The sequence below is a fragment of the Aegilops tauschii genome, chromosome 1 (assembly GCF_002575655.3).
Source record: "Aegilops tauschii subsp. strangulata cultivar AL8/78 chromosome 1, Aet v6.0, whole genome shotgun sequence".
NCBI classification, from domain to species: Eukaryota; Viridiplantae; Streptophyta; class Magnoliopsida; order Poales; family Poaceae; genus Aegilops; species Aegilops tauschii.
In genome coordinates, this window is record NC_053035.3 from 83,146,359 (window position 1) to 83,168,795 (window position 22,437).

At 44.5% G+C, this 22,437-nt stretch overlaps 2 protein-coding genes and 1 long non-coding RNA gene across 5 annotated transcripts; 2 read left to right on the forward strand and 1 right to left on the reverse strand.

Moving 5' to 3' along the window:
* Positions 1 to 637: 637 nt before the first annotated feature.
* LOC109762599 (CRM-domain containing factor CFM9, mitochondrial) lies at positions 638 to 4,692 on the forward strand. The gene is made up of 3 exons (XM_020321473.4): positions 638 to 1,107; positions 2,202 to 2,603; positions 2,854 to 4,692. The coding sequence occupies exons 1-3, from the start codon at positions 763 to 765 to the stop codon at positions 3,934 to 3,936; spliced, it is 1,830 nt and encodes a 609-aa protein (XP_020177062.1). The 5' UTR covers positions 638 to 762; the 3' UTR covers positions 3,937 to 4,692.
* A 1,372-nt stretch (positions 4,693 to 6,064) lies between these two features.
* Positions 6,065 to 9,765, forward strand: LOC109762598 (uncharacterized). The gene is made up of 4 exons (XR_002232753.4): positions 6,065 to 6,550; positions 6,630 to 6,747; positions 6,871 to 9,219; positions 9,341 to 9,765. It is a non-coding gene; the product is annotated as an uncharacterized lncRNA (long non-coding RNA).
* A 271-nt stretch (positions 9,766 to 10,036) lies between these two features.
* LOC109762593 (VIN3-like protein 1) lies at positions 10,037 to 17,232 on the reverse strand. Of its 3 annotated transcripts, none has more exons than XM_020321462.4 (4): positions 16,852 to 17,232; positions 12,925 to 13,531; positions 11,759 to 12,066; positions 10,037 to 11,656 (listed from the first exon to the last, which is right to left on the reverse strand). In XM_020321462.4, the coding sequence occupies exons 2-4, from the start codon at positions 13,353 to 13,355 to the stop codon at positions 10,548 to 10,550; spliced, it is 1,848 nt and encodes a 615-aa protein (XP_020177051.1). In that variant the 5' UTR covers positions 13,356 to 13,531; positions 16,852 to 17,232; the 3' UTR covers positions 10,037 to 10,547. The 3 variants fall into 3 exon arrangements, with proteins under 3 accessions (XP_020177051.1, XP_040254969.1, XP_073364882.1); XM_040399035.3 differs by having other exon boundaries at positions 15,517 to 16,887; XM_073508781.1 differs by lacking the exon at positions 16,852 to 17,232 and adding an exon at positions 14,486 to 15,222.
* Positions 17,233 to 22,437: the final 5,205 nt, after the last annotated feature.

The following is a 22,437-nucleotide window of genomic DNA, read 5'->3' on the forward strand; positions in this document are numbered from 1 at the left end:
TTATGGCTATGGCTAAATGAGCTGCAACTTATTTGGGTGGGCCCAGAATTTTGAGGGCTTGGGGCGTGTCCTGTTTCAATTGTTGTTAGATCTCGTTTCTGATCGTGAGTGACTATTGCGATCTTCAGAATCTAGTACTCCCTTCGTTTTCAAACATAAGATTTTTTAAAAATTTCAATACGGACTACATATGAATGTAGATAGACGTATTTTAAAGTATAGATTCACTCATTTTGCTTCATATCTAGTCCGTATTAAAATTTAAAATCTCTAAAAGCCTTATATCTAGGAACGGAGGGAGTATAGCAATCCTTTTCTCTTACTGCTAGTTCAGTGCATTTTCAAGTTTGTTTTTGTGCAGTACAAAGAATATAATTTTTGATGTAATTTTATTTTTGCCGGTCATTTTATGCCTTGTTGTTTTCATTGTATTCTATACTTTTCATAATTATAAAAATAAGTTGCCTTTTGGGTGTTTTTTGAAGGAAAAATAGTCTGATGGTCAAACACGTAATCGCGTTATTTTGGAGGACTACAGTGTAATGCTGTATTCTTACAACCAACTGGCAGGCTGACGGTGGAGGCTCCTCCACGTGGACAGCAGCACATCCAACGGATGGTAAAAGCTCGTGCAGCTGCAGCCGGAGACCAGCCCAGGGTTTACCGCCCGCGCCGCCTGCTAAACCCTCCCCCATTCCGCCTACTCGCCGCCGCCGCCGCCTTCCAGAACTACCGGCGGCCAGGCGACGCGGCCGACCGAGCATGTGGGCTCTGAGAAGCCTCCGCCGGACCCTCCCGAAGGCAGCCTCTTCGTCGCTCCACCGGAGGTGCGCCCCGTCGATTAGCTCCGTGGGCTTCAAGGCGTGGGGAGGAGGGGGCGAGGCGGCCGCGGCCTCAATATCAGCCGCGTTAGTGCCGGCGGGCGCTGGAGGCGGAGGGGTATGCCGTCGGCTGATGTCGACGAGCAAGGGGAGGAGCATACGGAGCAAGGTGGAGAAGCGGATGGGGAGGGAGACCGGCCGCACGCAGAAGGAGCTGCGCCACGCGGTCAAGCTCCGAAAGAAGCTCATGACCGAGGACGAGAGGCTCATCCACAGCATGCGGAGGGTAAGTGAGGCGCCATTTCCTCCTCCCCCCTATCCCCCTTCGGCGCCGGCGAAATGCTCTGGCCATGGTGCTTGGGCCATCTCGCTGTGATCCGTCTCCTTTTCTACCATGAAACAAGATATGCTGTTTTGAACTGCTGTAATTTATGGTGACATTTGCTCACTGTGTGGCTTTTTGAAAGGGATTGAAGATGTTTTGCCATTGTCAATGCTAAACGAAAGGGTGTGAAGCATTTGCATTGTGAAATTTGTTCAGATGTATTAATGAATCAAAGAAAGAAGATGGTATCATTACGTTGTTGGGACTTGACTTTGACAGTCAAGATTATGTTGTCAGGGACTTTGTTGAACTGAAAGAATTAAGTCGCTATCTTGCGATTGTCAAATCCAACTATATGCCTGTAAACTAGAAATTTTGATATAGATAGTAAAGGCTAGCTCTCATCAGAACACATCAGCTAACTCCGCTAGAAATTTAAGTTCTGTGGCTTCCCATGTCACTCCTGATGTCTGCACATAAATGGTTACCACCGTCTGTATGGTTTCACAAGTAAAAGGGCTAAAATGACTTATTGCTTATGCCAATTATTCTATACAGTTTGGTTCTCATATAAATATCTGACATCGATACACTAGACCTGATGTAGTGATATTATAAGTCTATTGGGGCATTCCTGCTCCCGATGAAAAAGAAGACACATCATAACTTATATAATGCTTACATTCTTAATGAAATCTTGGTCATAAACGTATTATTCTCCGTAATTTAAAGAAAACAATTATCTAGTTGCTGCATTGAAGCACGTAATGAAAAGAAATTACATTTTCTAGATCTATCAGGAAATCAGATTTCCACACCTTTCCCCTTTTTTGTGCTTGATCTGCAAAAAGTCCTATCTGAATTGGGTATTACTCACCTCATCATCCATTCCTTCTCTATGGGGATCTGGCTAAGTAAAATATATGTTATTTAGCATATTTCTCTTTACTCAACTTGTGTTATAGTCTTGATTTTAATCATTTTATTTTAGTCAGATGGTAATTTATAATAGTGAATTCACTGGCTTACCTAGCTATCTGGTTAACTTTATGCAGGCCAAGAAAAAAGTTGCTCTACTTCTACAAAAGCTCAAGAAGTATGAACTACCAGACCTACCAGCTCCTCGTCATGATCCAGAGCTGTTAACAGCTGAGCAGCTACAGGCTTACAAGAAGATTGGATTCAGAAATAGAAACTATGTCCCTGTTGGAGTTCGTGGAGTCTTTGGAGGTGTTGTTCAAAACATGCACATGCACTGGAAATTCCATGAGACAGTGCAAGTTTGCTGTGACAATTTCCCGAAGGAAAAAATTAAGGAAATGGCATCAATGCTGACAAGATTGAGTGGTGGTATAGTGGTTAACATTCACAATACCAAAACAATTATCATGTTTCGTGGAAGGAACTACCGTCAACCAAAGAACCTCATACCTTTTAACACGCTTACCAAACGGAAGGTCAGTCCCTTGCAGTTAAAAATGTTTGTAGTTCTCATTTAGCTTCTCGTTTAGCTTTGGATCATACACCCTATATGTATGGAACTTTGAAACTACTATCGATTGCTCTGACCTTTTCAGTTGATAGTTCAACCAGAATTTAATATTGATTCTTAATGTTTTGGGCTATGTCCATTTTCTACTAATTTTGGGTATATTGTTGGCTTTGTGCTATGGATAATGGAGTTTGCTATCCGTATCCTTATTACAGGCTTTATTCAAGGCTAGATATGAGCAGGCTCTTGAGTCACAGAAACTAAATATCAAGAAAATAGAGACACAACTTCGTCGCAAAGGTATTAACCCAGAGGACCCAGTTGCCATGGCCAGCATCCAGCGAGTTGCCTCGAGATTTTTCCGAGCCATAGACGAGCAGCAAGGTACTCCCTATGTCTTCCATGGGGATAAACAACCTACTGCTGGGACTACGGAATTAAAAGAAGCAGATGTTGAGCCAGCTGAGGATAGCGACCAGGAGGAGCTTGACAACTTCATTGCAGAAATAGAGAATGCAGCAGAGAAGCAATGGGAGGAAGAGGAGGCAGCAGAGAAAGAAGAAACTTCAAGGCTGCAGTATCGCTACAGAGAAGAGATGATGGGTGAGCGGAGGGGTTTCAATAGAAGCTATGACAACTCAGATGCCGATGATAGAACCCAGGGAAGATACAGGAGAGATAACGACAACAATAAATGGGCAACAGATACAAGGAGATGGGATGATGACAGTGAGATAGAGGCGTCAGGTGAGGATGTGGGTGAGCGCAGGGGTTTCGGGAGAAGGTATGATAACTCAGATGCTGAGGATAGAAGCCAGGGAAGATACAGGAGAGAGAACAAAAACAACAGAAGAACATCAGGTTCGAGCAGGTTGGATGATGATACTGAGGCATCAGGCGAGGACTGGGACACTGATGATGGCAGGGATAGTATGGTTTGCTTCGACAAGGAGAGGCATATACCTGATGAACATCCTCGGCGATTTGACAGCATGCGACATGACAGGAGTAGTTCCAGTCACAGGCAGAATTACATGCCTGGGGCCTCCAGAAGCCCCAGCCGGACCCCAAAGAATGCAGTTAGTGTTTCTGATGACAGCGAGGATGACGTTTCAGACAGTGAAGATGATGAGGTGTGGGGAGCAGATTACAAGGAAGAGACGAGCTCGAGTGCCCCGAAGGTGAATTTTCCTAATTACAAGAGCAGCAGGGAGGAGGATACCGGCGACAACTGGATGCGTGGTGGCAGAACCAGCCGAACGAAGAAGAATACCGACGAGGACTGGGACAGTGACTGACAAATTGAAAAAGAACAGTCAAGCCTGCATCATGTTGTCACATTTCTGCAGGAAAGAGTTCGTTGAGCTTGTTTTTCGTGGGAGCATCTGTCTCAGTGTCGCAGACGGTGCTGCTTGATTCCAACCTGACATCATGCTGGGTTGGGTGCTCATAAATAATTGTTTGAATTGCGTCTCCAAATATGTAGTTGGCGCATCCCCGAAGGCCGAAGCAGTCTGCCAGTTGCCAGTTGCTGCTTGATTCCAACCTGACATCATGCTGGGTTGGGTGCTCATAAATGATTGTTTGAATTGCGTCTCCAAATATGTAGTTGACGCATCCCCGAAGGCCGAAGCAGTCTGCCAGTTGCCAGCAGCCGCGTGACCATAATAGCAGGAGGTCATGGTGTTGAATGTTGTCCTTGGCTGAAAGTGTTTCGGCAGTTTGATAGGTCGAAGGCGTCTGGTGGTTCTACACATCTGAATCCCTTGTTATGAGATCATTCGTAAGAACGGATTTGCCGTGAACAAAAAGGCTTGCACATAGGAATATTTGAAGGCCCTGCTTGTTGTGCCCCCTCGAGGCATATACGTTTACTCATTCATTCATTGGGATGCTCACCATAACGCAATGGCCATTTTGTTTTCCGTCCTGGTTTATTGGTCCCCTCCGTATTTTATGCCAAATTTTGATCACAGATTTAACTAACAAACTGTTAATACATGTGATAAAAAATTATGTCATTTGGATTTGTATTTGAACATAGTTTTTGATGATATTATTTTTGTTATGTATAACTTGTACTCCCTCCGTTTCATAGTATAGGAGTGTTTTTGACACTAGTGTGATGTCAATAACGCTCTTATATAGGACGAAGGGAGTGTATTTTATTAGCGAAAATTCTGGTTAAAATATGACTCTAAATATGAGGGGTCTAACAAACCAGGACGTGTGTTGAGCTTGTCTGAGCTGCCATATTTCATAAATCGTTACATGATCATAAAGTTTCGCCTCAATGACCGGCTTGTGGGCAGGGACAGGAAGGACGTGCGTCACAGTTCTCCTGCAGCGTTGCAAGGCAAAGAAAGTTTGGAGACTGGTAGGAGTTGAAGATTTGATTGATAGGGCATGTGCTAGTGACAGAGCGGGTGAGGCTGCTCTGGAATTCTTCTCCACCTATCTACTCAAGCTTGTGTTGTGCAATGCTCGGGCTGGGAAACAGCCGCGAGCTATTTGCCGTTGGTGCCTGATAGTGGGGAAGTCATAAACTAGTGCACGAAGGGCAGACACAGACCGAGTCATTCGAGTTCTTGTGTGCTGTGCCAAACTACACGGCTGCCTATTCCACAAAGGCTATGGCAAAGAAAGGAGGATGGTCCAAACCTCCGAGTGGCTACATCAAGCTAGGTGTTGATGCCGGCTCCTTCTCCCAAAGATGCTTATAAGGATAGAGTGTGCGTGTTCACTGGGATGAATGTATGTACGTATGTATAAGCGCTTGCGTCTGTACTATTTAAAAAAAAACACAAACTCTAGCCATGAAGTACGGGCTCCAGCTCGCACATATTGGCTGGTTGCAACAGAGTAGTCATAAACTCTAATAATCTGGAGCTGAGGTATGGTGGCAGATCCTCAGGGGTTGTGGCTGCGATTTTCAATGACTGCTACCATACTGCACGTGACTTTCAATCACTGCTTCCATATTGCATTGCAACCGTGAAGCTGGAGGGAGGAAGCTCCTCCTGAACCAACTATTATCACAAGCTAATAAAGAGGGAGGTTATAAAAAGGAAAACAATGGATGATACAGCCAGCAATCCCGGCAGGCGCATCACAACGTCTGCAGCAAAAGGGACACCAGAACCCCCAATATCCGGAAACGGCATCACACCAAGCGCCAGGCTGGTTTGGGGAGTATACCCCATTCTTCTTCTTGATTTATAGGTCTTGCACATCTCTGCTCCTAATGGACGAGTTGGTTGAATAGTCCCACCACTTTCGTCGGGTTAATTTTCGTTCGGTTTATTTTTGTCTCACCTCCCACTCCCCACCCACACACACGCACTGCAAAAAAAACCAGCCCGCATGAAACACCCGTCCCGATCTCCCGTCCAAAAGAAAAACGCTGTGACCAGCGAGCCGCTCCCTCTCTCTCCTCGCACGAGTCGCGGCACGCGCTACGGTTCCTCACGCCGCCGCCGCACACCTCCATCCCCTTCCCAACCCCGGCCGGCCTCCACTCCACTCCTCCGCGGGCGCCACCCAACCACCGCCGCCCTCTCCACGCACCCGCACCCACTCACCCAACTCTCTCTCCGCCGCCGCCATCTAGATCTCGTCCGGTCGATTCCTGCGGCGCGCATCACACTCCTTCTGTGCTCGCCTCGCGCCGCTGTGTTCACCCATCCGGCTGGATTCGCCGCTCCCCGGTGGCAAGGGCTTCGGTCGCCTCCAACTCCGGCGACTCCGGCGGTTCATCTCCGACGCCTACCCAGCCCCCACGCGCAGCTCTGTCTCCTGGATGAATTTGTCCTGCTCGAGGACGATCGGTTCTTCCTCAAGCTCCAAGGACGCCCGCCATCCTCGAGCCTCCCTCCGTGGGATGCCATGGAGATGAAACTCCCCTCGACCAGGGTAGGTACCAATCCTTCCTCCCCTACCCTTGTCTTTTTCTTCATCTCCAACATCTGATGTCTGCTTGTATTGTGTCAAGGAATTCAAGGGCATGTGGGAGAGAGAGGAGGTCCATGGAGAAGATGCTCTGCTCCAACCCTCCCTGCCTCCTACTACAAGATGTCTTTTATTGTGTGTGCTTGTATTGCAGCAGCCATGTGCGTATCAAAAAAAGGGTCCAGTTTGCAGCAGTCACATGATATGGACATGTTGTTTCATCACAATTGGATTTTTGGATTTACTAGGCTAATTGGTGGTGATTGCTGTTGTTGTTGTTTTAGCAGCAGCAGCAGCAGCAGGCCGAGTGACGGTGGTGGCTGTGTGCAGGCCATGGAGGCGATGATGAGCACGAGGGGAAGGCTGCTGCTTCAACCCCGTTAAGGACTGCTGCTTCGAATTGTCCCAGATCGGTCGATTTCTTCTTGCTTTCCCGTTAAGGATTTCTTCTTGATGTTTATATTATTGGATTGCCAGTATATTTTGTAACCCGTGGAATTAGTATGACCTGCCTGGCAACCTGTATTTTACTGGAGAAAATGTTGAACAGTAGGCTTGTTATTTTGAGTGCTTGCGGCAAAGGGATGGGCTTGCACCCTTTTATGTTCTAGACTAGGCATGCTAATGAAAACATTCCCGTACATGTAGGTCATATGCATATAAACTCCACTTCTTATATTACTTATCTATCCTTTAACAACTTATGTGTGGGATTTGCTTCGAAAGTTGTCCACGTGAGTCAATGGGTGCTGCTTCATGTGGGCATCCTTTCTGTGGTGTATGTTGGAGAGGTTCGTTCTTTTGTTATCCCCTTGCTTTGGATGGTCATACTTTACACTGCCCTTGCCTAGATAATTGTGCCATGAATACGCTTGGTGATGGACCAAGTGTGCCTAACTATCTATTAAGTTACCCTTGATTTTTCTTCTGACTGAACACATAGATGTTTACCGTAGCTGCATGTGAGCATATCTTCCTCAATCAAAGTTGAGCATGTGGGCATTTTACTGGAGTGTGTTCCTGAATATGTTTTTCTGAAAAAAGCATTGATGGCAATTTATAGTCATGCGTGAACACAAACAATTGTATTGTGCTTTTTCCTATAGCGTGAACACAAACAAATGTATTATGCTTTTTCCTGATAGGTTGCAAGCATGCAGTGTTATTGTTGCACAACATTGGCCATGCTCCTCCAAATGTATTATGCTTTTTTTGGTTCTCATTTCTTATATGCAATAATATCACTTGTTGGGCATAAATGATGTATTTGAATGCTCTAGGATCTAGCCGTTTGGAGTTATATACTGGATAGTATATTATTACCTGTTCGAACCATTTTGAAATTGAGTAGATAAAAAGTCCATAGATTCGGGGTCGACCATTTCCTCAGAGAAGTCCATAGGTTGCATGGTGCCAAACACGATGATTCTGTCATGGGTTCCTCAGAGAAGATGGCACAACTGAATACGGAGATCCGTCTGTTGAAGATGCTGAGGCACAAGAACATTGAGAAGTTGTTTGCCTCATGTATTGATGAGGATAAGAAGACAATTAACATCATCACGGAGCTCTGCACATCCGGCAGTTTGAGGCAGTATGTACCTTTTCTTTAGCTCCACCAGTCCGCCTCGTTCGTAATGCTTTGCCTGATTCAGTTATGGATTACCCTTTCCGTTTATAAGTTGATGTACTTTATTGAATTGGTTTCTTAGTAACCAACCATGCTGGAGTCTGCTGTTGTGTGGAGAAAGTTTGATTGAAATTTAAGCACGCATAGATTTCACTCTTATCTCCCTTTCATTCAGTACATTCTGATCATTGAAATTTGGAATGATAACCAGGTTCTGTAAGAAGCACGATAAATAAAACCATGGTAAGTAAAAAAAGTGCAGTATTCTAAGAATACTTAAAAAATACTTTGCTATCAAACAGGGCCTCAAAGTAATTAAAACCATGGTAATCCTAAAAACTATAGTATTTCCAGAATACTTAGAAAATACAGAGCTATCAAACAGGGCCTAAATCATCAATTGGAGGTGGTAGTATGAGATTTAAAAAATCTGACAGTGTAGGAGATATCTAACTCCATGGCAATGTTCGATGGATGTTCTGCGAATTGCTTGCAAGCCATGAAAAATTGGGGTTTGAACACAGCATATATATTGTCTTACACACTCATGATCTGGTATTAGTTTTAATTGCCTTGATCTTTGTTTTGTAGTACAGACAAGAATAGCTTCAATGATAGCATCTTGAATCATCAAGTTGTGCGACTTCCCTCTTGAGTGGGTGTTGTATTTTAGCAGGCCTATATTTGATATAGTTGAGAGCCACTTTTGTTGTTTCTATATGGGTGCACACCAAATTATACCTTCCGAGAAGATTAATGTGCTCATGATTTACCTTCTGAAAAAGGGAACTTGTGATCCATCTGCGCGCAATGTTCCGCGGCGATGTCCCTTGGTAGGAATAATGTCTCCCACGTTCTATCCATATCCCGGTGGTGCGTCTAGCATCGTCGGAGGGCGCGCGGAGGTGTGTCTCCATCGGATCTCGCGGGATTCGGTTGGTGCAGGTCTTCGGTGGATCTTTTTGGATCTGGTCTGTGTTCATCTTCATTTGGATGTTTACAGGTTTGATTCTTCCGTTCTACGACTTTCTTCATTGGGTGATGGTTGTTGCTCTGGTGCCCTTGTGCTATGTGGCCTTAGCACGACGATTTCTTGACTGTCAACTATAATAAGGTTTGCGCAGCTCCAGCGAGGGAGGGGCGATGACGGCGGCGCTGGGTTCATCTTCATTTGGATGTTTACAGGTTTGATTCTTCCGATCTACGACTTTCTTCATCGGGCGATGCTTGTTGCTCTGGTGCCCTTGTGCTATGTGGCCTTAGCACGACGACTTCTCGACTGTCAACTATAATAAGGCTTGCGCGGCTCCAGCGAGGGAGGGGCAATGACAGCTGCACACCTTCGTCTCGCTCCAGTATATGTAGTCGTCGCTAGGTGGTTTTTAATTTCTATTATCTCCGATGTTCTTCGTACTACCATGTTTAAAGATGAATAGATTGAAAGTTTCCCATGTAGAAAAGTAGTTTTCAATTATTACCATTGTTGCTATTTTTTCTATACATGTGAAATTTAACATGCATTATATTTATATATAGAACTCCAACAAAATATTTCAAATGGCCGTGGCAACGCACGGGCATTCTACTAGTATCTCTAGGTTGTCAATTTTACCAATGTAATATGAAATATAGTGCATCACAAAAGTTATACCATTAGAAAATAGACCATTCGAAATTTCTAATGGAATAATTTTTGTAATATATAACCCAAATTATGTTGGTCAAAATTACCGATTTAGGGATACACGTGGGCCTAATAAACCAAAAACAGGTAATACCAAACATTTATACCAGCCAAATATATCCTAGCCAACATCCAGTACCAAAAAATCACCCATACTGAAAAATAGGTACCAAGCAGATGTAAGCCATACATGACATCATATAAGATTTTTCCAGGGCTCTGACAGAATATAGAGAGTACTAAACCAATGAGAATATAAAATTGTTTCCACTACTTACAGGTGGAACAGGAATCTTTCAATGCAATCTATTTTCCGCCTAAATGATTTTCCTAAGTAGAATCAAGAAGATAGGAATTTCTAAGTAAATCAAATATCCTAATCCCATAGGCTCGAAATGACGACTCTCAAGAAAATTGTGCATGTTCCGATCTGAACTTATAAGGTATGGTACGGCCGAAATGATGACTCTCAAGAAAATTGTGCACGTTCTGATCTGAACTTATAAGGTATGGTAATAATCTGACGGCTGGGTCGATGCGATGATTATCAAGTTTATGAACCTAACCCCCTCATTCTCATTCTGGGATTCACTGCCCTTGATCGGAAAAACTATAGGATACCAATGAGTTAGGGAACTCTTGAATTGTTATTGTTTGTCCAAATGCCATAGCTCACTGCCGAAACCTACTTTTGGTCTCTTGCAGTTTATCATCTCTCCGAAAGAATCAACAAGCTGCTCAGCCAGACTGCTTGGTTCTTTGATTAGTGTTTTGATGAATGTGTTCACAACCCTATGCTCATTCTCAGTCGATCTTAGACTCAGCCAAGTCAAAAACTTCAATCTGAAATCAGTCTCTATGTGCCCGTCACACTCCAGCCACCGTATCACCTTCACACAGTACTCATAGTCCTCATCCAGCACTCTAGGCCTTTTCAGAAGTTGCTTTTGGCGGCAGATGGCTGAAACTCCATCCTGCTCACAGCTTTCATTCTGAGCACCATTGGGCTGCTTTGCCTTGCCTCCTGGTCGAGATTCAACAGCAGCCGGCTCCGCGCTCCTGACTGCCTCGCAAGCCTCTGAGCCACCACTGTCATTTGATCTTAAAAGTCTGTTATTTAAATCATAGCTCTTCTCAGGGGAAGAGTCCATGTCCATGGGCATGGGTGCATTTAGGTCAGGGACAGAAAATGCATTGAACTGAAGTTTGCGACATGCACCAGATAACATATGACCCTGTTCACTGTTCTCTGCCTGGTCTGCTTCTGTGGCACTTATGTCACATGAACCTTCGTACATATCCTCAAAACAGCCTTCTTCAGCCCAAGCTCGCCGCAAGATCTTCCCAGCATCTCGGATCCTAAATCCAGTGGACATACAAGCCTGGCTCCTATCCGTTGTCTGCGCCTGCGGGCATATTCCCGTGGCCTTCTGGGTCACAGATTTGACAAATACCTCCTTGCTCGCAGTATAACATTTAGACTCGGAATGCCCAATGGTCGCATCAGCATCTGTGAATGATATGATTCTGAAGGAATATTCTGTGCATGTGGCGAGGTTATAAACAAGTATTTTTCTTTCATCTCTTGACAAAATAACAGGCTCATCCATGCTTGGTTGCTCTCTGCTCTTCCAGTACCATAGCTTATAACCTTTGATGGTGTCCGATGATGCTAATTTAGTTTCTTTTAGGATGATAACAAGGGAAGATGATGTAATATCTACGAATTTGAATCTGCACGCAGCTGGTAATGAACCTGCAAAACAAACAAGTATAGAACCATGACAATTATGCAGAATCACCATGACAATTATTATGGCAGTATAGAACCTTGTATTTATTCAAGGAAGGTCATTACCTCGAAGATGCAAGCCTGGAGATGGAGAACTCAACAACTCATCAACTTTTTGAATCGCTAGAGAGCAAAGTTTCAGTATATTACTACCACCAGATAACCTGCTTACGATACCACGTGCCATCTTTGCCGACATTCCATCAAGTGGACCGACCTCACATTCAAGTTTTGCTTTTGCATCTTGAATAATGTTATGCAATTCTGTATGACAGCTCGTACCCTCCAACAACTGATAACTCACATAGATGCGGTGGCAGAGTATATCAACTCGGCGAGCCTGCTTTGCAATCACTAATTGCCTTTTCCAATAACTGCCAGACAGTAGCATTCATGTCAACTTTACAAATTGATCAATAATCATGGAAAACATAACAAGCATTTCAAATTTTCAATAATGTCACAAGTGAATACTAGCTGCAAATTGATGCTAAGAAACATAAAACATGACAGTTATTTCAAACAAACCAAAACTAATATATTTAATTATTACATGCATGTATTGGTACGAAGTAGAATTTGTGGTGAAATTGTAGGAAGTAACACTGAGATGTGTAACTTCAGAAAAGGAAATATGCTGGGTATAGAGTATTATGCATGCTACAACTCGTCCAAATTTCCTCCTCTAATTATTTTGCTTCATATGAAAAGACAGCTTCAGGTATTTGTCAAGCCCAATCATTTTATCATTTGTACTAACAGGAGACGATTGCTTCTGGAGTAAAAGGATGTTACATATACTGGAGGGCCAGCTCATAGGGCCAATGCAAAGACAGCTGGCATGTTCCCAATTATTAGTTGAGTTGAATGGTATGTGTTAATACCGTCCCAAAGAAAGACGGTGCATGCTGACTATAAATAATGATACAGAAAATCTGGCTTCCTTTTCCTTCACAGATTTCTAACTGAGAAAATCATGTATGGGTTAACAATAAGACCTGCGACTTGTCAAAGAAACAAGTGCATATAACTATTCCAAATTAGCTACTAGCTACTTTGAACAGCACTATGATATGAGATAATTTAACTCAAAATAATATGGCTATATATTCCGAAGTAACTTCATTTTAGTCCAAGGGACTAACGATGCAATAATGAAGCAAGGACAAGAAGCAAATGAGAAGCATGATGAAGACAACGAGATCTACAGAATAAAATGAACATGTACTTACCCTAGTATCCCAGATATCTTCCCACATGAAGCACATGAATAACTCCCATCAAGATGAATAATTTTTTGAAGATCAAAGCATCCCACCCGCTTTTGTTGGAGGGCACACTCGATATGGCAAGAAGAACCACAGCACTGTTTGTCGTCATTTTCAGATGCACAAACCAACCATAGACTAGGATCTTTATTGTCATCAAACTGATGGCAAATACAACATGAGCACCTCTTGCAGAAAGAATCTTCAGCTGTTACAACAGCTTTACAGGCCAAATTTCTACAGATCCAAGTGCCAGTGGACTTGATGTCATGGACAGGATGCTCTCCACCAATTGCATCCTTCTTACAAGCATGGCCATTTGCTATTGTTAAGATGGCTGTAGATTTCTTCAATTCAGAATTCTTGCTTGCTTTAACAGGAGTAGATTTGGACATGTCTTAACTCAAGTTCACCAGCCACCTTCCCTTTTCAATTTATTCACTAGCATGGGTTATAGTCTTCAAAGGCAACAACTCTAAACCCTCACTGGACAGCTTCAAGAACCTTATCGAACCCCCCACCCTCTTTATTGTGACATCCTCATCCACCAAGCATAATCAATGTCCAGTAACTGAAATACAACATGGTATACTTTCTATCAGCAAGAAGAATAGCTACTCAGAACACAAAATCCAGCATTCAACAGTAAATGTCACATAATCAACAGAGGAGGGATCCGCAAGAAATCCATAAGAAAAAGAAATACAGAAATAATTAACTCGAGGAAGAATCTTTGATGCATAACTATACAATATGAATCTAAAAGGCAACCAAAGATATAGCTGTCCACATTATACACAATGAGTTCAGAATACAAAAAACCTTTAGAATGACTGCTACCACCAAACTTTCCTTATGTTCAAGAAAGTGTCTCACTGATTATACAGAAGAATACAACATCCAAAGAATTAGTAGATCATTTATCAAGGGACTTCCAGGTCAATTTAATAATAGAAAGAAATTGAAACAATCCACTTGAAGGGAGGGAAGCTATCTGTTAAAGAGCAACAGCTAAACTGAACAAAAGGAGCGAGTATGATCAGTGCTTCAGATATGTCAGGTAGTAGATACAACCCACTAGTTCTCAGTCTTAAAATAGAAATCCTTTTGTCGTGCAGTCAACTTTGACCACATGTTAAAAAATATAAAATAATAAGATTAAACCTTTGAAAACAGAAGTACTAGATAGTGTAACAACAATCATGATATTATTTTGGAGCATCTTTTACTAATGTGTTGTGGTTGCAATCAATTGTTGAGGTCTTTTGGAGAACATGAGAAGGCCAAAAAGACCTTATGTAGGGACAGAGGGATTAATAAATAACTCAAATATTTTAGTATCATCTATCATGTGGCAGATAACAGAAAGAAAGAAAAATTGACATTCAGTTAAAAGAAAAAATCTTCTTCACCCCTAATGGAAAGAGATCAACAAATTGTGTATCAAACATACTAAAACAACTAACAAATAGCAAGCCTATAATTCTTTAAAAACAGAGCAATGCACTAGAAACTAGCAAAGAACCTGAAAAGCCAATTACATAGACAGCACACCAGGATCCAATTGGATGTTGTTTAGCAGTGAAAATGGAGCATACAGATCTCCTCATTCAGGACTAAGGATTGATACGGACATGTTGAAGACCCACAGCGGCAAGGAGTTCATGACTCATGAGTAGATATAATGTGGTTGTGTTTGGTTCCTGCAAAAATGCAGCTGACTCTACTTCAGATGTGTTTTTTCTCAACTACAATATGAGTTGTGTTTGATGTTCCTGCAAATAGAGCAACTCCCCTGATTTCTTTGAGTCCGTCTGGTGAATTTGCACATGTTTAGTCTTAAGACCAAAGAGCAAGTGCATCAGAAGGTATACATCTACGATTCACGACTTGAGGATTGGGTCCGCAAATCGGAGCTGGAGTACATGGACTCACAAGCGCTAAGAAAACTTCCATTGATTTCATGACAGAGTAAAATGGAGAAGAAAAATGCCTATCACATGTTGATTGGGCCGAACCAGCTACGAAAAATCACAAGTACTCACAAACAAGCGCTCTCATCAGCTTTCAGGCACTGAGCTATCTTCAACCCGCAGCCACATGCTCCATTGATTTTCCCCCATCTCCTCTGCCCCCTTCTGATGTACCATGCCAGCTCCACCTCCATCCAGCTCTTTGCAGACCTCTGTCGCCCATGCTGCTCCTACCGTGATGCCTCCCTGCTGCTCCTACCCATCGTGACAACTACCTTTGCTTCTCCTCAAGGAAAGCACCGACGCGGCGGTCATAGATGTGTTCGAACAATGACCGAACAAGGACTATAAAGCGGCAAAGGAAGTGGCAGATCCGGGCAGTGATGGCAGCAGCACGAACTATTGACATAATGATCGACTTGGGTCCATGAAGGTCACAAATCGGGAGTCAACTTGGGAACGAATTGCTCTGAATTCGAACCCTGATGTAGATCTATCGATCGAGATCAGGGATCGACCATATAACAAGCAGATCTGGTAACTATGAATTACACAATTTAATGCTTGACACCGCAGAGCTTACCTATGAAATAGCACCGGAAGAAGCGGCGTGGGAGGTGTCCAGAAGAGGCAAACGACGGCTGGTGGAGCCGTGGAGCGGCGGCGACAGCTGCAGCCAGCGGCGGCGGCGTGCTCCAAACTGATATGCTCTAACTCAATGTTTGGCTAGGGTTTGAGGCAAAGGGATAGTTTGCTTTGGGCCTGAAATGGCCTCTTATTGGAATGTATTTAGCCAAAAATACCCCCAAGTAACCCCATATTTTAAAAAAGATAAAGGAAAACTAGTAGTCCTCTATCCCCACATATGTCGTTAGGGAACATCCAGACATATGCTGTTTGGGAATGCCAGATTCATGGAAGTATCCATGCAACAAAAGTTTTAGGTTAATCAGTTTTGGGAGCCAATGCCACAAAAAAGAAGGAAACCCACGATGAACTGTAAATCCGGGAAGTTGGCAATGTTCGTAGGCAACGATTTATGTGACTACCCAGCGGTTTCATGGACACAAAACAAGAAGGAAACCCACGATGAATTGTAAATCCGTGAAGTTGGCAATGTTCGTAGGGAACGATTTATGTGACTACCCAGCGATTTCATCAACACAAAACAAGAAGGAAACCCACAATGAATTGTAAATCCGTGAAGTTGGCAATGTTCGTATGGAACCATTTATGTAACTACCCATCGATTTCAATTTCCATCAACGCAAAGAAAGAAGGAAACAGAACTGTAAATCCGTGAAGTTGGCAATGTTCCTAGGGAACCATTACCGAAACTACCCAGCGATTTCATCAACAGCAACTATAATCATAATCAAACCGACACCAGCATGCCTGCCCAGGCAAATGATGAACAAACAATTGTTCACTTCAGCTACCATATGTGCATGGCATGCCCCGACCTGATGCAGAGGCTAGATGCTTTATCGAACTATGTTCATGATGCATTAATGAATCACCAAATCAAATGCCGTGATCTCATCAATGGTGCAATAACAACTTAGGATTCCCGCAAAGCAATGTCGCGCATGCTACCCTCGCTCGGTTTCTCGACGCCCAACAGCGGAAGCATGTACTTGATTGCTCACGCAAAACCAGCTAAACACGCGCCAAGGCAAGAAAAGAAGAAGAAGCGGTGGCAGCACGCGATAGCGCAGCAAGGAATTCAATCAATTGGTAGCATAGCTAAGATAAGATAATCCTCTAGCGCGCAGCACCGTACAATCCGCGGTGCCATCGCCAGCCGAAACAAACGAGCACCACCGTTTCCCCGGCTCGTTTATAGCTCGAACCGAAACCCACGAGGAGGAATCGAGCTGCGCACAGGGAGGAGCAGAGCGGGGCGCCAGTTCCGTACCGTTGGATCCTGCTGCCGCGACGCGACCCTCCCCTGGCGGCGGCTAGGGTTTGGGCGGGGTGGCGCGGGGGGCGAGCCGCGAGATCCCAATGCCCGGCGCGGGCCGGGAGGAGGAGGCAGGGAGGCGGGGCGGGCGAGCAGGCTCCCTCCCTCCGGCGGCGGGCGGGCGAGGTCGTCTGGTCTGGTCTCCCCCCGGAGCTGCCTGCGACCAGCACGCACGCGTAGAGGAGGCACGGCAGAGGAGTCGGGTGGGAAAGCGAAGGAATTGAAGACAAGTCCAAGTCTTCCGAGGAGATCAACGAGGCCGCGTAACGGAACGGAGGAGGAAACAGAGCGGCCGTGCGTGTGCGTGTGCGTGTGCGTGTGCGCGGTGTCGAACTCGAAGCGGAGGCGAAGCGCCGAAGCGCACGTCGTGTAGGGGTGGTTAGCCCGGGCCGCTGCCGTTACCGCTGTGGAGAGATTTGGGACGTCCGTCTCTCTCATCTGACGGCCGGGATGCGTGGCACTCACCGCGGCTCTCCTTTTACGGATGGGTTTCCCCGTTACTACTGTGATTTGAACTTTGAACATTGCCGGATTATAGGTCCTAGACCTAACCTAACCCATGCGGTCTATCTACGACTTTATTACGATGCAAAGAAAAGAACTGCACATAATTCCCAGATTGAAATGTTTACCAAACGAAAGTTTCGTTGTTACAGCCAAATGAGTACATGATTTGGTGGATTCACGAAGGTGCGCTAAGCTTATGAAATTGAATAAGACCTTTTAGATCGCTATAAAGCAATGATCTTGCAGGAATTTGTTAAGGAAGCTAATCCGAAGCAACCGTCTATGCCATGACCTAAAGCACCCCCGGGCTGGGTGGCGTTGTGAGTGGATGGCTCCTATTGTAATCAGGATGGATCGACAGGTTCGATAATGATTCTAAGAGGTGAAGGGAGCGGTGATTTTTTCTGCTTACCGTCGCATCTTCCGTTGCAACGAGGCACTCGAAGTAGAGCTGCATGCGATCATGGAGGGTGTTAGCCTTCCTACTCAGCATTCGGACCGATCCCTGTTGTTTCAAGATGATTGTGCGGTGGCACTGGCGGCGCTCCAAGATGCATCCATGGATAGATCTGCTTATGGTCATATTATTGCTGAGTTGAAGAGCTTGTTAGAGAATAGGGTGTTTAATCCGGTTAAGGTATCTCATGGGGTTGCACATTGCTTAGCGAACTATGGGCGTAGTGGGGATATGGGGATAGCATTGCGTGTTGGCTTAACTACCATCCCCCCTCCCCCCTATCGCTGAACTTCTCACGAATGATTGTAACCTTGTGATTTTGGAATAAATACCCTTTGTTTTTCCGAAAAAAGAATAGCGTATAGTATTATCATTCACCACCACTTTAGCTATATGTCAGTCAACTGAATTTTGAATTTGAGTCGGTTAATTCTTGGCCGTTGAATTTTGCTCCGAGATTCGTGTTGCATCTTTTTTCTGGCATGTGTTGTTTGTCGTGCTTTGAAAACAGTTGGCCCGTTTTGGTCGTAGCTTCACACGATCTATGACCGGACATTTTTTTGGCTCTTTTATGATAAGCATCAAGTTGAGCACCAAATGCAAAAAAAATCTGAAACAGCGGAAAAAGCTTTGCCTATTTCATTAATTAAGAAGAAGATAGTTGCACAGGAAAACCAAGCAAAAACCAATACATTAAGGGCCAAACCCACACACATACTCAAAAAGCCAACAAGAACCACATATGGCACTCCACAAAAGCCATCCTGCAAAACATCGTGCATACTACTCCCAAAGTAAAAAAAAACACCGGAGAGGGAGGCGTTTATTAATGGCGAACATCATGTCGTGTGCTCCCCATGCCCGAGGCGGCACTTACTAGTTGGTTGGCATTCTTGATCTTCTCTGCATTGATAAGGAAAATCAACCCTTGAGTGATCGAAGGCGCGGAAATGAGGCCTTTGATCAGTTCGATGAAGACATGTAAAATGCCTTGGCCCTCATACGCCAATGTGCATCCCTTTGCAACGCCCTGCACATGGTCGGAGGCAAAAGTAGCATGGCTAAGCTCATAGGCTACCTTGTCAAACAAGGCCATAGACTGAACCAACGCATGCTGCCCTGCAGACTCCACGACAGAGACAAACCCTGAAGGCACCAACTCAACCTTGTCACCAGTATCCTCAACACCTTGGCTCCCATCTTTTGCTAGCATCAAACCATGAACGACGTTGTCATCATCGCACACCTCTGCCTACTCCAAAAGGTTGGACACACGTGCCAACCACGAGCACAAAGAGTCCTCAAGCTTGCGCAACTGGCGGAGCGCTAACTCCACCAAGTTTTGCGCTCAACACCAAATGAAGTAAGCATAGCATCATTAGACTTCGCCACAACATCATGATCGACACAACCTTCACTTGGAGCTTCAAAAATCCTTCCAGACTCGGAAGCTTGGACATGCATTGCAGGAGCAACAACCGAAACCCAAGAGCGTCCCTCAGAGGAAGGGTGAGGCGGAGCTGGGGGGGACACGCGCACAACGGAGGAGTGGCATAGAGAACAGTCCCTTTCATGGTGCCCAGAGCGGAGACAAGTGAGGCATCTAATCGGGTCACGGCAGGATGCAACCTTGTGGTCTAGAGCCAAGCAACGAAAGCATCGACCACGAGTTCTCCTTTTGAATGTGTCGGCTTGCACAGATCTCGCATCATGGACGGTCGAGGACATGGAAGACTTGCTCCAAGGCACATGACAACAGGGACGACGTCTTTGTCCCATGCAAATACAGGGACTATCCCCTGGCAGCGCGACCACAGCCTCCGCCGTACCACAAGGATAGCAGCAAGCGGACGAAGCCCCATCAGCGCCAGAACACAGGCCATCCACAATAGTTGTTGCCAACTCCGGTGGCGAGCTCCCTGAGCCAGAATCATTGTTGCCACGATCCTTGCCAGAATCATGGCCATCTGTGTCCGCCAGAGATGACCACGGCCCCGCATGAACAACTACTACCTCATCAAAGCACAAGGAAGATTGCGAGGCGGCCGGTGGCGACCACGGAGCCAGCTCCTCTTCGTTGTCGTCGTCGTCGTCTTCAGCGGAGCACCAGAGTGGCGGAGGTGGCAGCACCGAATGCACGGGATCGGAAGGATGTGGCACGCAATGGAGCTGAGTGATACGTCTCCGTCGTATCTATAATTTTTGATTGTTCCATGCCAATATTATACAACTTCCATATACTTTTGGCAACTTTTTATACTATTTTTGGGACTAACATATTGATCCAGTGCCCAGTGCCAGTTCATGTTTGTTGCATGTTTTATGTTTCGCAGAAAGCCCATATCAAACGGAATCCAAACGGAATAAAAATGGATGGAGAATATTTTTGGAATATTTGGGAAATATGGGAGGAAGAATCAACGCGAGACGGTGCCCGAGGTGGCCACGGGGCAGGGGGCGCGCCCCTGACCCTCGTGGGCCCCTCGTAAGGCGGTTGCTGCTCTTCTTTGGCCGCAAGAAAGCTAATTTTCGGAAAAAAAATCTTGGCGAAGGTTTCAATCCAATCGGAGTTACGGATCTCCGGATATATAAGAAACGGCGAAAGGGCAGAATACCAGAACGCAGAAACAGAGAGAGACAGAGAGACAGATCCAATCTCGGAGGGGCTCTCGCCCCTCCCATGCCATGGAGACCAAGGACCAGAGGGAAACCCTTCTCCCATCTAGGGAGGAGGTCAAGGAAGAAGAAGAAGGAGGGGGGCTCTCTCCCCCTCGCTTTCGGTGGCGCCGGAGTGCCACCGGGGGCCATCATCATCATCGCAATCTTCACCAACAACTTCACCGCCATCATCACCAACTCTTCCCCCCTCTATGCAGCGGTGTAACCCCTCTTTTACCCACTGTAATCTCTACTTAAACATGGTGCTCAACGCTATATATTATTTTCCAATGATGTATGGCTATCCTATGATGTTTGAGTAGATCCGTTTTGTCCTATGGGTTAATTGATGATCGTGATTGGTTTGAGTTGCATGTTTTATTATTGGTGTTGTCCTATGGTGCTCTCCATGTCGCACAAGCGTGAGGGATCCCCGCTGTAGGGTTTGCAATATGTTCATGATTTGCTTATGGTGGGTGGTGTGAGTGACAGAAGCACAGACCCGAGTAAGTAGGTTGTTTGCGTATGGGAATAAAGGGGACTTGATACTTTAATGCTATGGTTGGGTTTTACCTTAATGATCTTTAGTAGTTGCGGATGCTTGCTAGAGTTCCAATCATAAGTGCATATGACCAAGAAGAGAAAGTATGTTAGCTTATGCCTCTCCCTCAAATAAAATTGCAATAATGATTACCGGTCTAGTTATGGATTGCCTAGGGACAAATAACTTTCTCGTGATAAAAAGCTCTCTACTAAAACTAATTTAGTTGTGTCTTTATCTAAACAGCCCCTACTTTTTATTTACGCGCTCTTTAAATTCTTGCAAACCTATCCAAAAACACCTACAAAGTACTTCTAGTTTCATACTTGTTCTAGGTAAAGCGAACGTTAAGCGTGCATAGAGTTGTATCGGTGGTCGATAGAACTTGAGGGAATATTTGTTCTACCTTTAGCTCCTCGTTGGGTTCGACACTCTTACTTATCGAAAGAGGCTATAATTGATCCCCTATACTTGTGGGTTATCAAGACCTTATTCTGGCGCCGCTGCCGGGGAGCAATAGCGTGGGGTGAATATTCTCGTGTGTGCTTGTTTGCTTTATCACTAAGTAATTTTTATTTGCTGTCCTAAGTTGTTCTCTATCTTTAGTTATGGATATGGAACACGAAATACCAAAAAAATTAGGTGTACTTGCTGCCCATGGAGATGGGGAACTTCCTAAAACCCTCGATGCTCATTATGTGATAGATATTACGTACTACTTTGATAATCCTGAGAAAACCCCATTCAATTTGGTAATGGGAGACACGTTGGATCAACGTGAATACTTTAGGGATTATCGCTTGACTCAAAAAGGGAAACTATTATGGGGTCAAATTTATATGTTGAAGTGGTATGCTAGGCAACTATGCTTGAGATATGATTATACTTGTTGCTCTAGGATGAAGTCTACACACCTTCCCTTTTCATACAAATTTAATGATAATGTAACCTTGGCTTCTTATGCTAGGGGTATATATGATTATTATGATGTGGAACGAATAGAAGAATTTGTTGCTTTTAAGGATGCATGTGAAATTGAATCTTTGTTTAAAGAGTTTAAAGATTTTGATGATTCAGTTTATAGACCTGAAAATTTAGCTATCCTTAAATATTGCTATGAGAATTATGAATACAATGCCAATATTGATGCGTTTATTGAGAAAGTCTCCGCTGTCCAAGAAGAGAATAATATTTTGCAGGAGTCTATGGAAGAAGAAATTGATGAAACTGTGAGCTCATTGGATGAAAAAGATGAGGAGGAGAGCGAAGAACAAAAGGAGGAAGAGCGGATTAGCTACCGGTGCCCACCTTCTAATGAGAGTAACTCTTCAACTCATACATTGTTTAATTTCCCTTCGTGCTTACCGAAGGATGATTG

What these genes read in the sequence shown, in the direction of transcription:
- LOC109762599 (XM_020321473.4), top strand. Translation starts at nt 763, where the DNA reads ATGTGGGCTCTGAGAAGCCTCCGCCGGACCCTCCCGAAGGCAGCCTCT. An exon ending in TCATCCACAGCATGCGGAGG is followed by an intron (nt 1,108 to 2,201) that starts GTAAGTGAGGCG and finishes AACTTTATGCAG; the next exon opens with GCCAAGAAAAAAGTTGCTCT. An exon ending in ACACGCTTACCAAACGGAAG is followed by an intron (nt 2,604 to 2,853) that starts GTCAGTCCCTTG and finishes TCCTTATTACAG; the next exon opens with GCTTTATTCAAGGCTAGATA.
- LOC109762593 (XM_020321462.4), bottom strand. Translation starts at nt 13,355, where the DNA reads ATGTCCAAATCTACTCCTGTTAAAGCAAGCAAGAATTCTGAATTGAAG. An exon ending in AAGATATCTGGGATACTAGG is followed by an intron (nt 12,067 to 12,924) that starts GTAAGTACATGT and finishes ACTGTCTGGCAG; the next exon opens with TTATTGGAAAAGGCAATTAG. An exon ending in TCCAGGCTTGCATCTTCGAG is followed by an intron (nt 11,657 to 11,758) that starts GTAATGACCTTC and finishes TTTGTTTTGCAG; the next exon opens with GTTCATTACCAGCTGCGTGC.